This window comes from Balaenoptera physalus (genome assembly GCF_965194825.1).
Source record: "Balaenoptera physalus genome assembly, chromosome: 5".
NCBI lineage: Eukaryota > Metazoa > Chordata > Mammalia > Artiodactyla > Balaenopteridae > Balaenoptera > Balaenoptera physalus.
Window position 1 is genome coordinate 118,868,651 of NC_138884.1, and position 15,242 is coordinate 118,883,892.

General features: G+C 41.6%; 1 protein-coding gene across 4 annotated transcripts in view; it reads right to left on the bottom strand.

Annotated features, from left to right (window-relative positions):
- The window catches only part of PAPSS1 (3'-phosphoadenosine 5'-phosphosulfate synthase 1), a 104,217-nt gene extending 96,323 nt beyond the window's left edge, over nucleotides 1–7,894 (bottom strand). Inside the window, exon 1 of one of the 4 annotated variants that reach the window (XM_082462834.1) lies at nucleotides 7,545–7,894. In XM_082462834.1, coding sequence (XP_082318960.1) covers nucleotides 7,545–7,604 — 60 coding nt within the window. In that variant the 5' untranslated portion in view covers nucleotides 7,605–7,894. Of the gene's footprint in view, nucleotides 1–6,413; nucleotides 6,565–7,173; nucleotides 7,343–7,544 lie in introns of those variants that run through there. The other 3 variants (XM_082462835.1, XM_082462836.1, XM_082462837.1) reach the window with 3 other exon arrangements.
- Nucleotides 7,895–15,242: the final 7,348 nt, after the last annotated feature.

Sequence of the window (15,242 nt, forward strand, 5' to 3'; positions counted from 1 at the left end):
AGAAAGTGAATCTCAGGCCCCACCCCAGATCTCCTGAATCAGAGCTAAGATACTGGCATGCCTATTCGATCACCAACTGTCATGTATACACTCCGCATATACATTATGGCTCTCCAACTATTCTGTTTTAAAGATTAAAGAACACTTAAATATTTACTTAATGGATATTTTAAACTGTGAATACTTCTAATGGAAGGGGCCCTGGATGACCTCCAGTTGGGAAGTCCAGCCATAAGAGATTCCTAGAAGTCAGAAATGAGCCTGAGACTACCTGTTCATTCATCATTTGTTGATGGAGCCCTCCTAGATACGGGGAGTAAAACGGATCAAAAACATTTCAGGGAAGGAGACAAACGATAAAGAGAGAAAGACACCTTTACACTGTGACAGGCCCCTGCCTCCCACTATGGTGACAGCGGGGCTTTCCCTACATACATGATGGGGATGCGTCCTCTACAAGTGGTTGTGCTTTTGTGTACTTTACTGTACAATACTGTATAGAGTACAGTAGTACAGTATCTTTATTTCAAGCCCAGGGTGTCCAGAAGCAAGCATAAAAGCAGCAGTGACGTAGCCAGCACTGTACCGTACTTTTCAAGGTACTGTACTGTAAGATTAAAAATGTTTTATTTTTTGTGTTTGTTTTTTATGTATTATTTTTGTGAAAAGTATTATAAACCTATTACAGTACAGTACCATATAGCCGACTGTGTTAGTTAAGTACCTAGGCTAACTTTGTTGGACTTACGAACAAATTGGACTTATAAATGCGCTCTCGGAACGGAACTCGTTCATATGTAGGAGACTTACTGTACATGAATGTTCACAGCAGCATTATTCATAGCAACTGAAGAGGAGAAACAACTCAAATGTTCATCAACTAATGAAAGGATAAGCAAAATGTGATACATCCAGAAAACATAATATTATTCAATCATATAAAGGAATGAAGTATTGATACATGCTACAACATGGATGAACCCTGAAAATATTATTCTAAGTTAAAGAAATTAGACACTAAAGGCCATATATTATATCATTACATTTATAGGAAAGTCTAGAATAGGGAAACCCAGAGACAAAAAGTAGATTATTGGTTGGCAGGTGCTAGAGAGGGGGAAAGGGGAAGGATAGGGAATGACTGCTAATGGGTACAGGGTTTCTTTTTGGGGTGATGAAAATGTTAAAAGTAGATATTGGTGATGGTTATAAAACTGTAAATATACTAAAAAAACAATGAACTGAATACTTAAACATATGAGAGATAAAGACAGAGGGAAGGGATGCAACCATCAAAGAAACTACAGAGAAGAATAAGAACAATGGCTGCAGTCATCTAACTGGATTTCTATATGTACTGTCCAATATTTCCACTGTTTACTCAGTTAAAACTTACTTGGTAGAGAACTGTGTCCTTAGGAAAGGATATTTCACAGAAATAATTACCACTTAGGTAAATACCAAAAAAAAAAACAAGCAAAAAAACAAAAACAAAAACCAGTCTCTTCATTTGAACTAATTACTTAGTAATTCGCTTTCAAAATAATTCAGGGTTGGATTTGACTGTTTTGTTGTTGGTATGCTACGGGTAATTGATCCATCTCAGAGCAAAAGATGGTAACATCCTAGCTGGTGGAGGAGAAAATGCTAGTATCGGATTTTATTTTAAATTACTAGTTTTGCATTTCAGAGTTACCTCATTTATTTCCCCTTTTTCTTACTCAAAGCAAAGAATAGAAGAGGGTTTCTCAACCTCAGCATTAATGTCTTTTGGGCCTCGGCATTAACGATAATGCTTTGCTGTGGGGACTGTCCTGTGCACTGCAGGATTTGTAGCAGCACCCCTGGCCTCTACCCAGCAGATGTCAGAAGCAACCCCCCCTACACACACACACACAAATATAACAAACAAAAATGTCTCCAGATATTTTCCAAACACCCCCCTGGGGGCAGTAAATTTTTACCTGGTTGAAAATCACTGGAGAAGAAAACTACTCCCCAAAGGTCGATGTAATAGAGCCAAGTTGGGGAAACTTATTTCATATTTCAACTTTAGAGAAGCCACTATGCTAAGGGGAGGCTAACTGACAGCTGGGTACCCTGACGGAGCCAGGACTACAGAATTGCCCAGAACCGTGATTCCAAAGTTGCCACCATCTCTCGAAATTTCCTTCCCCGGGGAAGAAAGTAAGAACGAATACACGAGTACAAAATACACACATAAGTAGGAAAAAATGTCGGCAGCCATCCCAAAGTTACTATCTAGACCTGTCCAGTATAACTTTCTGAGGTGATGAAAATGTTCTATACTGCACAGCCCAATACAGCGGCCACGAGTTTCCTATGGAAATGTAGCACCTGAAACACGGAATGTTTCATCTTATTTTAACTAAATTTAAGTTGCCACAGGTGGCTACTGGCTACCAGATTGGACAATGCGGATCTAGACCCTGCTGTCATTCTTCCCGTTCTTGTTGTCAGTCAACACGGAGTACATTCTTGGTAGAAGTCCAGTTCTCCTTCTCCTTTAGGCAACTTTTCCAGCAGTATCTCCCTAGCTTCCAGGGAAGGAAACTCAGTACCTGCCCCTGCACACAGCCAGGCCAGTGCTCTGAAGGAGGAATATATGGCTTTCCATATGCTGTGTGTTCCATTTCTGCATGCTTGCTTCATTTTTGTACCACCTCAGTCTTCCCCCAAATCCAGAACGGGCTGCTGGCCTTCTACGAAAGGCATCGAACAGTATGAGGGACAAATTGTTCAGAAAAGGTAGAAATGATAAAAGGGAAAAATAGTTCATTCATTTATTTGCTTTTCAATTAACCCTCTCCCAGGTAGAATGTAATATCCATGAGAGCAGGACCCTTTGCTGTCTTTTTACCACTGCATCCCCAGCACCTGGAACACAGGCACACACACACACAAAGCAGGTGTTAAATATTTGATGAATTAATAAATAAGAACACCTTAAATAGTGCTCGTGTGCCAGCACTAGAGTGCTTTAAATGTATTAAGTAACTGAAACCTCATTATAACCCTATGAGATATGCCCTGTTAGCTCCACTACAAGCTGTGTTTCATTATCCACATTATTACATTTGAAGACAGTGAGGCACAGAGGAGTTAGGCAACATGCCCAAGATCACACAGGAAGTAAGTGACAAAACTATAATTTTAATTCTACCACATATGGAGCTTATTCTCTTACTTAAGCTGTGCTAAGGTACTAGTAAGTTATCTAAGACTTTTAATAACATAAGTACCCAAGCTTACTCAGCACCCTAACCCTTATCCCCATCCTGTTATATGAGGAGAAGCTCCGTGTAGACGCAAAACCTCTATAACGAAATATGATTACATGATACACGATAATAGCAGAGCTCAACAATAACACAGAGGTGCACAAAGAATTCAGCCTATGTGCAACAGCGTGTGGACACAGGAGGCCACAGTTTCGGTACAGGAGCCCGAGGCTCTGAAGACTTCCGCAAGTGATAAAGGTCAACAGGCATCAGGGCAGAAGGAAAGGCTTGTGTAAAACCCTGAGGAGGTAAGGTATAGAAGGAGAGTTGGTGCTGGAGATATGGAGCTATAGGAATTTGGGGCATGGAGGAGCGAGGGGAATGGAACGGCAAACCAGAATGAGATTATATGTGCTTCCGAACGGCAATGCTAGATCTCAGACTACTCTGTGGGTAGTCGGGTCCAGCTCCACTGTAAAGCGGGTCCAAGCAACGGATTTGGCCCAACCTGAGTCTACAAAATAGGTGAGTGACACCTGGGTCTGAACTGAGGGCCAGCTAACACACAGTTTGAAATGTTTTACGGAAGGCAGATGAAAACCGGTCCCAATAGAGAAAGGTTCAATCAGATGCTAAATGATACTCATTACACCTGATACTTTGTCAGACTGAGATAAGAGGAGGCTAAAGGGGCATGTTCATCCTTGATTTTCTTTACCATTCTTGTAGGTACATGGAGACACCTCCCTTCTCTCTAGTATATTCTCTAACTCGAATTTAACCATCAAATCTTTATTTTCGACCTTAACCTAACTCAATCCCTAGAGATGTGCTGTCCACAGGTCCCGACTGAATTTTTAAAATGTGGTTAGTAAATGTAAAATAGATAGCTAGTGGGAAGCAGCTGCATAGCACAAGGAGATCAGCTCGGTGCTTTGTGACCACCTAGAGGGGTGGGATAGGGAGGGTGGGAGGGAGACGCAAGAGGGAGGGGACATGGGGATATATGTATACATACAACTGATTCACTCTGTTATACAGCAGAAACACAACGCTGTAAAGCAATTATACTCCAATAAAGATGTTAATTAAAAATAAATAAATAAAACGTGGTTAGTCTAAAGTGAGATGTGTGCTAAGTGTAAAATATATACTTATGTATATTTTTTAATAATTTTATATTGATTATGATAGTATTGAACTCATTTTTATATTGAGATGACAGTACTTTAGCTATACTGGGTTAAATAAATATTAAAATTTATTTCAACCTGCTCCTTTTCACTTTTTTTTTTTTACTATGACCTCTAGAAAAATTTAAATTACATTATGTGGCTCACGTTATATTTCTATTGGATAGCCTTGTTCTACAGACTATCTCTACTAAGGCCATCTGTCCCTTACATGCAGCATGCTTAATACTGGGTCCACCTTTTACAAGCTCTATGACATCTCTGTGCCTCAGCTTCTTCATCAGTAAAATGGAGATACTAATTGGAATAAAGAGGATAACTAACAATAACAGCTAACACACATAATACTCAGACTGTAAGAGCTAACACACACACAACACTTATGCCAGACACTGTTCTAAGCATTTTTCATATATTAACTCCTTTAATCTTCACAATATCCCTGTGAGGCCATCACTCCCATTTTATAGATGAGCAAACTGAGGCACAGAGAAATTAAGTGACTAGCCAAAGGTTACACGGTTAGTAAACAGTGAAGCCCAGGTTTGAGTCCAAGCAGTCAGTTCCAGGGTCCTTGCTTTAAACCACTGTCTCTCATGATACCCACCTCAAAAATGGTACAGAAATTCAATAAGTTAATTTAGGTAAAAAATTTCAAACTGTCTCCAGCACATAGTAAACACTCCTTCAGTGTTTAACTATTATCACCATCACTCCAGCCCTCAACCTACTTCCCAAATTCCCTGCATGCCGCGACTTTTCTCCTCATTTCCCAGGATTAAAACCTCAGGATCCTCTTTTAATACGTCTCCCTCTTTCATTCCCTAACTCGTCAGGTCCTTCTTACTCTTCCTTGAATGCTCTTAACGCATCTATTCTGCTTTTCCACTACCACCTTAGCCCAGTACTCTGCACCCTCACAACTGTATGAATTAATAGCAGTAACAAGACAAAGACCTTAACCAGTGCTCATGTACCAGGCATTCTTCAAGTTTATTAATTCATTTAAACCTTACTATAACCCTGTTTGTTCTCCAGGACTTCTACATCTGGGCTCTAACAGTGTCTAATTTCTTTAGCAGACCAGTCTTCCTGGAATACCAATTTCATCATGTGACGGGAACTTTAAATGTGTCTGGATTCACGTGTCCTGACACGTGTCCCTATCAGCTGATGTATGTGAGAGGAAAAGATGATGGGTGTTCCCTACTGGGGCAAAGAAGGATTTACAAGGCCCTGAAAATTAAAAATTCCAGCCTCGTCCAAAATCTCTCACAGAATCTAGTCTCAACTCAGCAGCCAAACATTAACAACTATACAACCTAGCCCCATGCTGCTCATTCAATCTTACCTCCAGTCAACAAAAACCCTCCAGAGTGGTTAAACAGGTCTCTTCATTGTTCCTGGAGTAAATAATGGTCATTATTATTATTATTTATATTATGTATAATAATAATATTATATATTATTATACATAATATAAATTATTATTATTATTAGACCTTATTCATACAGTTCCCCTCTGCCTCAAAAATCTGAGCACACTTCTCCTCCATCACGCCCAGACTAAACTAATCTCCCCTCTAAACTGTGATAAAACAGCTGTCTTACCCCACTCACTGGGGTCTATAATGATACATTCATCACCCGGCAAATGCCAATCACAACCCCAACCAGGCCCTGAGCAACTGGAAGGCAAGCACAGAGTCCCTCATTTCTCACCTTCCCCATGAGTAGCACATGCCTCTACAAAGAACACGCACTTATTTGGCAAATGGAACACTAAATGAGTTACAGACAGTGTAGCCGAAATGACATGTAAACACCCTAATTCAGCCAACCGTATTTCCCTAACCAGGAAATATCTCAAGGTAACAGGAGCAGTGGCAATAGTTTCATAGCAGTGTTATCACTGCACTCTCCAAGTCATTATCTTCTTTACTCCTCAAAACTCTCCAGTGAAGTACCACTACTATACCTTTAAGTCAGCTGAGGTTTAAAGAAGTCGAGGGTTTTTACTCAGGATCACACAACTACTACACGGCAAAGCTGGAACCAGAGACCAGGCCGCTAGTCCAGCGCTCTTTCCAATGGTCTAATTCACCTATTATCTCTTCTCCGTCCTTATCACCTAAGGAAGAGTTAAATAACTAAGAGGGGAAAGGAATCGGGTGAGAATACTTGGTAACAACAGATGTGGTAAATTAATGACTTGAACATTTGTCTGAAATGGCTTTTTTTTCTTTGACTCACCAAGGGTAATGACGATTTACAAGGCTGCATTTAAACCTCATAATCTTGCTGTACTGTGAAATAAAAATTTCCACCCAAACTTAAAACGGATATCTTTCCGGCCTCCACAGCTGGACACCACCTCCTCCACCCCACCCCCTCTGCACTTAACAAAATCTTAGCTTAAGGCTGTTTCTTACCAAGAATAATTAAGGAAGTAAGCAACCTTCTGAGGTTGCTTAACCATCAAAGCAAACTGGCAGTCCTTGCTAAACGTTATAAACCATTAGTTTCACCACATTTTACTGTTTCCATGTTATTTGCTAGATATTCCGATTTAACAGCGAATCACAAAGAACCTCAGTTCAGGGCAGTCTCAGCTCATGAATGGCCACATTGTTGGGTACTCTCCCTTCATGCTGAAAGTCAGAAATGGAAAGACGTGGAGATGGACCCAAACCTGGGCTCACTGCACTGGCAGAGCCAAGAAAAACCAGGAAACGTACCAAAGACGCCTGCCTCTGCCTCCTCCGCAGACCTTCAGGCCACTGGAGGGGATGCGGGCAGCTCCCCCTCGGGGGATGCAGGTTTCAGCAGCCGCCAGCTCACTGCCGAAAGAGCGTCCTCGAGGTCTCCTCTGAGGCGAGGAGCTGAAGAAGGGGGCGTTCTTCCCACGGACCCTGGATCGAATCCCCGCCCCCGCCGCGCCACTCCACCCGGCACAACCCACTGCCCCAGGTGGAAGGCGCCGCGGCCTCGGGTACCACCCCCAATTCTCCAGGGAGGATACAGACGAGGCGGAAGGGAGGCAGCGGCTCCGAAACAAGCTGCAGCCGGAGCCTCCCAGAGCCTCCTCCGCACCTCTGCTCCGACTCACCCAGTTCTGCGCGTTATTGCTCAGCTTGACTTTCTTGCACAGGCTACCGGGAACCTCCATGGCTGCAGAGCGCGCCGGTGCCCTCGTTCTCAGCGTCCAGAGAGTAGTCGGAGGATGGGAGGCCGGCGGGGGCGGGACGGGAAGGCGGGGTCTCCTCGCGACCGGGCTGGCACGCGCTGTCGTAGGCACGCGCTCGTGCTCGTGGCTCCGACTGAGCCGCGCCTCGGCCCCGCCTCCGAAATGGGTCCGGGGCAGAGGTGTGTGGGGTGGGGCGAAGCAAAGGACGAGAACCGGACGCAGGGGGTGGGAGCGGGGCTTCAGGGCGCGCACCGACGTGAGCACGCACGACGCTCCTCCCTCTTGATTCTGAAGAAGGGGCGGGGCCTGAGAAGGTAGTCGTGGAACTTCCAGAGTCCTCCCCCGCTCGCCGCCTTGCGCTGCGCATGCGCAGAGGCAGGAACCGCGTCTCAGGCCTCGACCTGGAAGGACAAGGAAAGTTACCAGGCCCCCAGCTCTTTGCGGGTTTGGCTGCCTGCTGCTGTTTACTAGATGGCAGAAGGCATTGACGTGGTCTTCCGGCCCTCTGGTTTTTCCTCCATAAACCCGGCCACCAGTTTCCTATCCTCCATATCGGTGCCCTCCTCGCCCTGGCCACATTTAAAAAGGAATTTTCCAGCTTCGCAGAGGGAAGATTTGCTAAACAGCTCATTCTCCACACGTTCCACTTAGCTTTAAAATTCTGCTCAACGCACAGTTTCAAAAAAAAAAAAAAGTCAGTACCCCATCCCTGGACATCAGTAATTAATATCTCTCTGGTTTTAGTGGTTATCTGCAAGGTGCCTCCTTCCCCACTTGCAGATGTCTTTTCAGGAGATTTCTGTCAGATTCTTCTCACCCGCTAAGCCAAAAAGGGGCCTCTATTAGCTTCTCAGGAAATCCTTAGAGGAATGAAATCCAGGCTGAGGGAGGGCCCTTGGTTACCACAGAGTAGAATGTCCATGTGTGGAGGACATTTTCAAATTCACCTAAGTATTCCATGGCTACTTCACAGGAGGATGGGCTGGGGATGGAGGGGAGCCTGCCCTAGGAGTTGTCTCCCCTTCCACCCCCGGTACCCTATGGGCCTTTCCATAGCTTGTCCCTGGCACCAAGATAGTTGTTTGAAGTACTTCTCCTCCATAACGCAATGCCCTACCCTACAAATACACACCAATCCCTAAGAGCTGACATTACTGCCTCTTTGCTGGAGGACAAGAGGGAATGAAAAATGCCCACCAAACTAAGATGGTATCTTGAGACTGAGGAAGTGAGGCAGGTGGCTCCATGTAATCAATGGATCAGTTTATTATACAGTAACTTACAGGGTGAGATCATGGAGGACTAATCCAGAAGCGTTTACAGCTGCATCCACACTGCTGAGGGACCATTGGGACAGTGTTATAGCTAACCTAGGGTATTGGAGTAGTGCTTAGAGACAGGAAGTGCATTCCTAAGTCAAGGACTATGAGTGGGTAACTAGTCTCCTGGGCACTGGGAATATGTCAGCAAAGGTCCTCATCATTGTCTGGGGACTAAGATAGCATAGAGGCCACTGGGTCCTAATGATTATTAAACAATATCTATTAACTTCAAAGCCCTTGACGACAGAGAAGTGATTTACTGCAGAGTACAGTCCTGGGTAGGGTCAGTGGAAGGACAGGAGGAACTTCTACAGGCCCAAGCTGCCATCAGTTATGCTGACAGCCATACATTTTTTTTTTTTTTAAATTTTTATTTTTGACTGCACTGGGTCTTCGTTGTTGTGCATGGGCTTTCTCTAGTTGTGGCGATCGGGGGCTACTCTTCGTTGAGGTGCGCGGGCTTCTCATTGCAGTGGCTTCTCTTGTTGCGGAGCAGGGGCTCTAGGCGCGCAGGCTTCTGCAGTTGTGGTGCACGGGCTTAGTTGCTCTGCGGCATGTGGGATCGTCCCGGACCAGGGCTCGAACCCGTGTCCCCTGCATTGGCAGGCAGGTTCTTAACCACTGCGCCGCTAAGGAAGTCCCGACAGTCATACATTCTTAATAGCTAGCAGATCAGTCCCCTGTTTATTTCCCCCACTGCTACTGTGTTAATATTAGGCCTTTCCCATATCCAGGATGAATCACAACTAATCCCTGTTTCTGGGCATCCTATGCATCTGCTGCCCACACACTCCATTCTTAACACTGCTGTCAGCGTGTTATTTCTAAAACTTCAATCTTGTTACTTGACCTCAAACTGTCAATGGTTTCCTTGTAGCTTTTTCTTTGGGGATTCTTCATTTGCAGTCTGTATATAGAACTGAATTTCAGTATATTTCTGAACTCTGCCAATAACGGAATGAGCTTAGAAGAGGATCCAAAGGTTCAAATGAAAACACAGCACCACATTTGGAATCAGCCATTTCTCTAAGGAGTCCCAGGATTCCTGGTTTTCAGAAGGGAATGGTATTTAGATATCACAATCTGGGCTTCTAAGACTGTTTAGTGCTTCTGAGTCAGTCCATATTTCTGGACTTTTTCAGTGAAAGACTTTTTTCAGGTAAAATATATCATAAGTTTACCTTGATACTATCAATTCAAATGTATTATTTCAGACATCATTCATGCAAATGAGCCTGAAACATCCTGTCAAATCCAAAACAAGGAATTATCAAAAACCACTAGGATTAAAAAAAAAAAAAAAACCACTAGGATTATGTCAAAAGGACTCAAAAGCCAAACTGAAGAAGCTTTCTCCTGTCAAAATTGCACAATTAGAGCACTAAAGGTATAATATCTATAAGGTATTGAAATAAATCAAATATGTTTAAATCTAAATATTCATAATGATGACAATTTAAAAAGAACTAATTGTCACACTTGGAGGATGCTAATAAACCAACTCATTGTTTTGAAAACTTATAAATAAAAGGAAAGAATTAAGCATTTACCCTGGCTTCCATCACTAACTGTAAGTCAGGTAATGAAAAAGCTGATGAGAGGAAGTTTTTCTTTGTAGACATATAGCTAATAAATTAGGAAGGAAAGGTAGATTTTATAATGTCACCATTTTACAACTTTAAATGAAATAAATGGATAAAGACAATGGTCCTCAATGGCTGCTAAATCATGAAAATAAAGAACATTAGAAATTTCCTGCTTCCTGATGAAGTATTAATGCCCCCCAAAAAGTTAAAACTGATCTTAATCAAGTCTTCAGGTTTCATTATCAATTTATAGCAAATGCAGAGGAAAGAGGAAGATGTAAAATCACCATAAATGCAATCAGTCAAGTCCAAACTGTGGAAAACTACATCATAAATGACCTGATTCTTCAATAATTCAATTACAGGAAAAAATAAAGAAGAACTAAAGATTAAAAGATAACTTATGAGAACTATCAAGCAATTGAAATACATGAACTTATTTGAACACTGCTTCAAACAAAAAAATCTTTTTAAATACAGGAAATTTAGAGAGTCCCTAGACTCTTGATATTAAAGACATTCTTTTGGCATGATAATGGTGTTGTTATTATATCTTTAAAGGAGTAATTTTAGAGAAACATATTGAAAGATTTAGCAATGAAATGGCAATGCTATAGGTATTCAGGAAACAAAATTGGTCTCCTGGAAATTAAAAACAAGATAGCAGGAGTGGAAGAAAAGGTGAAGAACATATCTTTCAGAATGCAGAGCAAAAACCCCAAAAGATGAGAAATAGAGGAGAATTTTTAAAAAGAAAGAACAGTCTAGGAAATTTAAGATCCAAATATTAAGAGTTCCAAAAAGAGAAAACCCACCAGAGGAAATAACCAAGGAAATTATTCAACAAAATTTCCTGTAACTGAAGGACTTTAGACATTCGTTGAATGTCCAGCTCAACAGATAAAAATCAAACACACAAAGCACAGCACTATGAAATTTCCAAACAGTGTTCCCCAGTGTTCTGAAATTGTCTGGAAATCCTACAAGCTTCCAAGGAGAAGATGGAGAGTTCACAAAGAAAGAATCAGGAGTATAAATGAATCGAAGCTATCAATAAACACACCAAGAGCTAGAAGACAAATGGAACAATAGTTTCAGAGCTCTAAAAGAAAAGTATTTCCGCAAAAGGAAAAGAAAAATATTTCCAATTTAGAATCTAGAATTATCATACACCCTCTCTTAAAGAAATATTAGAGGATACGCTTCACCTAAATAGAAAGAGAAAAACATGGCATCCGGAGAATAGGAGTTCCGACACAGGAAACAACTGGAGGGAATTCTAGTGAAGGGAGATCCCAGGATGACAGCAGTATACCAGGTCTAGAAGATAATCATTCAGAAGGCTCTCCAAGAAGTCAGGAAGCCCTTGGAGAGCCCTGTTTAAGATGATGAAATTGATAGAGCATTTGCCGGGAATGACCATACTGAAAATAATTTAGGTAGGTGACAGAGTTTGGGATTAAATTAGTGATAACTACTTAGAAAACTAAGTCATCAAAAAGAATACATTGGGACTTCCCTAGTGGCACAACGGATAAACTCCACACTCCCAATGCAGGAGGCCTGGGTTCGATCCCTGGTCAGGGAACTAGATCCCACATGCATGCCGCAACTAAGAGTTCGCATGCCGCAACTAAGAGTTCGCATGCCACAACGAAGGAGCCTGCAAACTGCAACTAAGGAGCCCAACTACCGCAACTAAGGAGCTCACGTGCTGCAACAAAGGAGCCCACCTGCCGCAACTAAGACCCCATGCAACCAAGACCCCATGCAACCAAATAAATAAACAAATATTTTTTTTTTTTTTAAAAAGGGTACATTTATCGCACCCTTTCTGTACAAACTGTATTTCAGGGTAATCAAATAGTTGATAAGGGAAAGTTCAGACTGATAGAATTTTAGCTAATAAATGCAGAAGGAATGTTGGCATTTAAAAATAACCATTTTAAATAACTGACGAGGGAATTCCCTGGCGATGCAGTGGTTAGGACTTGGAGTTTCCACTGCAGAGGGCACGGGTTCGATCCCTGGTTTGGGAAATGAGATCCTGCGCTGTATGGCACGGCCAAAAATACACCTGAGGGGGTAATTGATATAGGCAATAACCATTAACGACTGATAAAAGTATTAGGTGAAAGGTAGTGTGATGGCTAATTTTGTGTCAACTTGACTGGGTCATGGGGTGCCCAGATATTTGGTTAAACATTATTCTGGGTGTGTCTGTGTTTCTAGATGAGATTAACATTTGAATCAGTAGACTGAGTAAAGTAGCTTGCCCCCCTAATGTGGTGGTCTTCATCCAATCAGCTGAAGGTCTGAGTAGAGCAAAAAGATGACTCTTCCACAAGTAAGAGGGAACTCCTCCTGCCTTACTTCCTGGAGCTGAGGCATTGATTTTTTCCTGCCTTCAGAACTGAACTGAAATGTTGGCTCTTGGGTCTCGAACTTGCTGTCTTTCATACTGGAATATACACCATCAGCTCTCCTGGGTCTCCAGCTTGCTGACTGCAGATCTTAGGACTTCTCAGCATCCATGATCACGTGAGCCAATTCCTATCTATCTATTTATCTATCCTATTGGTTCTGTTTCTCTAGAGAACCCTGACTAATACAGGTAGGAAAGGGAATTTTATAATGGACGCATCAGGCTGACACCACCTGCGTCCACTTGTTAATCTTAGCATCTCTAAAGCTGGGACAGGAGATATCATGTACCTTAAAATGTGATGTAACAGGAAATACTCAGCACTATTGTTTTAGTTTGGGTTGTTGAAGAAGCAGGCATGGAAAGAAGGATTCGAGTACAAGTCATTTATTTGGGAGGTGATCCCAGGAAACACCATTAGTGGAGTGATACAGGAACAAGAAGCAAGTCAATAAAGAGTGTGCTATCAAGCAGCCATGGTGGGTAACTGGAGCTAAATCCCACCAGGGAACTCTGAGAAACAGTGTAGAGCATGTCCTTCAGAGTATCTCACCTGAGGGAGAGAACTAGGGTATTGATACAACTCCCTTCAGTCATTATTCAAGGACTGCTCCCAGGGAGTGTTCATTCTCTGGTACTTTTGCATTGCAATGCACATCTGTAGAGAGGGCACTAGTCCCAGAGAAAGCCCTCATGCAAAGAGATGGCAGTGTATTCACAGATAGAAGTCAAAATGGCATGCTACACAGTAGTAAGGGCAAAGTGGATGCAGATGGGCACCAGAAGTGTTTGCCAGAGCCACTTATGAAATATTCTTTTTTTTTAAAAAAAGCATATTTCTTAACAAAAGATCAAGATTTAAAAAAAGCATATTTCTATACTATTTCTTTTTTATGTAAGAGTACTTTTTTTTAAGATGAGAAAAAACAAAGAATTTTTTCAAAGAAAACCACACAAGCCCACTTAAAACAAAAAGAAAAAAGAAAAAGAAAAGAAACTGTCTCCAGAGGAAAAATATCATGCTGGAAAGGAAGGCTAATAATAGTTTTACTACATGGCTCTGCTCTAAATCACACATATTTAGTCATAATAATGTAAACTATGAATATAAACCTTAAAAAAATTGCGGTATGACTAGCTGGAGAGTTTGAGGGGATACAGTGAGTGTGTGTGTGTTGGTGGGTGGGTGTGTGTGTGATGATAATAGGAGAGGAAAGAGATAAATCCTCATTTTCCATAGTGAGAGAACAAGAGATATTGTCTAAAACATAAAGACCAAGAATAGCAATACACCCATTGTTTCAAGATATGGAGATATATACCAAGAGAATTTGCTAAAAGACTTAAGAGTGGTTGCCTCCAGGGAAGGAAAATTGCTCTCTGTTTTAAAATTCCTTATTGAATTATTTGACTGTAAACTATTTGGATATTATCATTTTGACACACATACAAAAAAACGTTTTTTGGAAAGAGTGAATTAGAAGTCAAATGAAGTTAGCATGTGAGAACAACCCTGAAGATGTTTGGCTTGAAAAAAGGAGCAGAGATATGGGACATAGTTGAAGGATAATACAGAATCAAGATAGGATAGTTTAAAAAGAAAGGAGAAAAACTAGAGTAAATTGTATGCTGATGAGAAAGATCCAACAGAGAGAGAGGGTAACTGATGGATGGAGGTCCTTGTGGCTGAGAATCCAGAGCATAAGTAAAGATGGGCCTTTAATGGGCAGTAAGTAATTCCTGCAAAATAAAGTAAAAGGAGAGGATGTGCACAGATGCCAGTCCATTTGTATAGGTAGTGGAAAGATGAGGGAATTTCCATTGAAGGTTTTTATTTTCTCATTTAGTATGAAGCAAGGCCATTAGTGAGAGAGGACCATACTTTGAGAACTATTGCTCTAAGTAATGGATGGGCATTCCTAAATATCTATAACTAAGTAATTAACCTTAGGCATTAAGATCTCTCTCGTAATTTAACTGTATATTTCAAACATCATAAAAATTGAAAAGAAAAAATTAAATGTTTTAAGCTAAACTGAGGAGCTATAAAAATTAGGAAACCCAGAGCAACGTGTATTTTAACCCTTTGGGTACACAGGTATTCTCAGTAAGAGAATAATAGGTAAGTAAGCTTGATAATATTGTAAGTCATTTACCTTGGTAATATTGGAGCATCAGTCTCAGAAGTTCACCTGCAAGAATTAAAAAGATGCCACACAAGCCAGAGATAAATGGTCATTAGGATCTCATTCACCTCCACACTCCCTCATTAAATCCCCACCAGCTG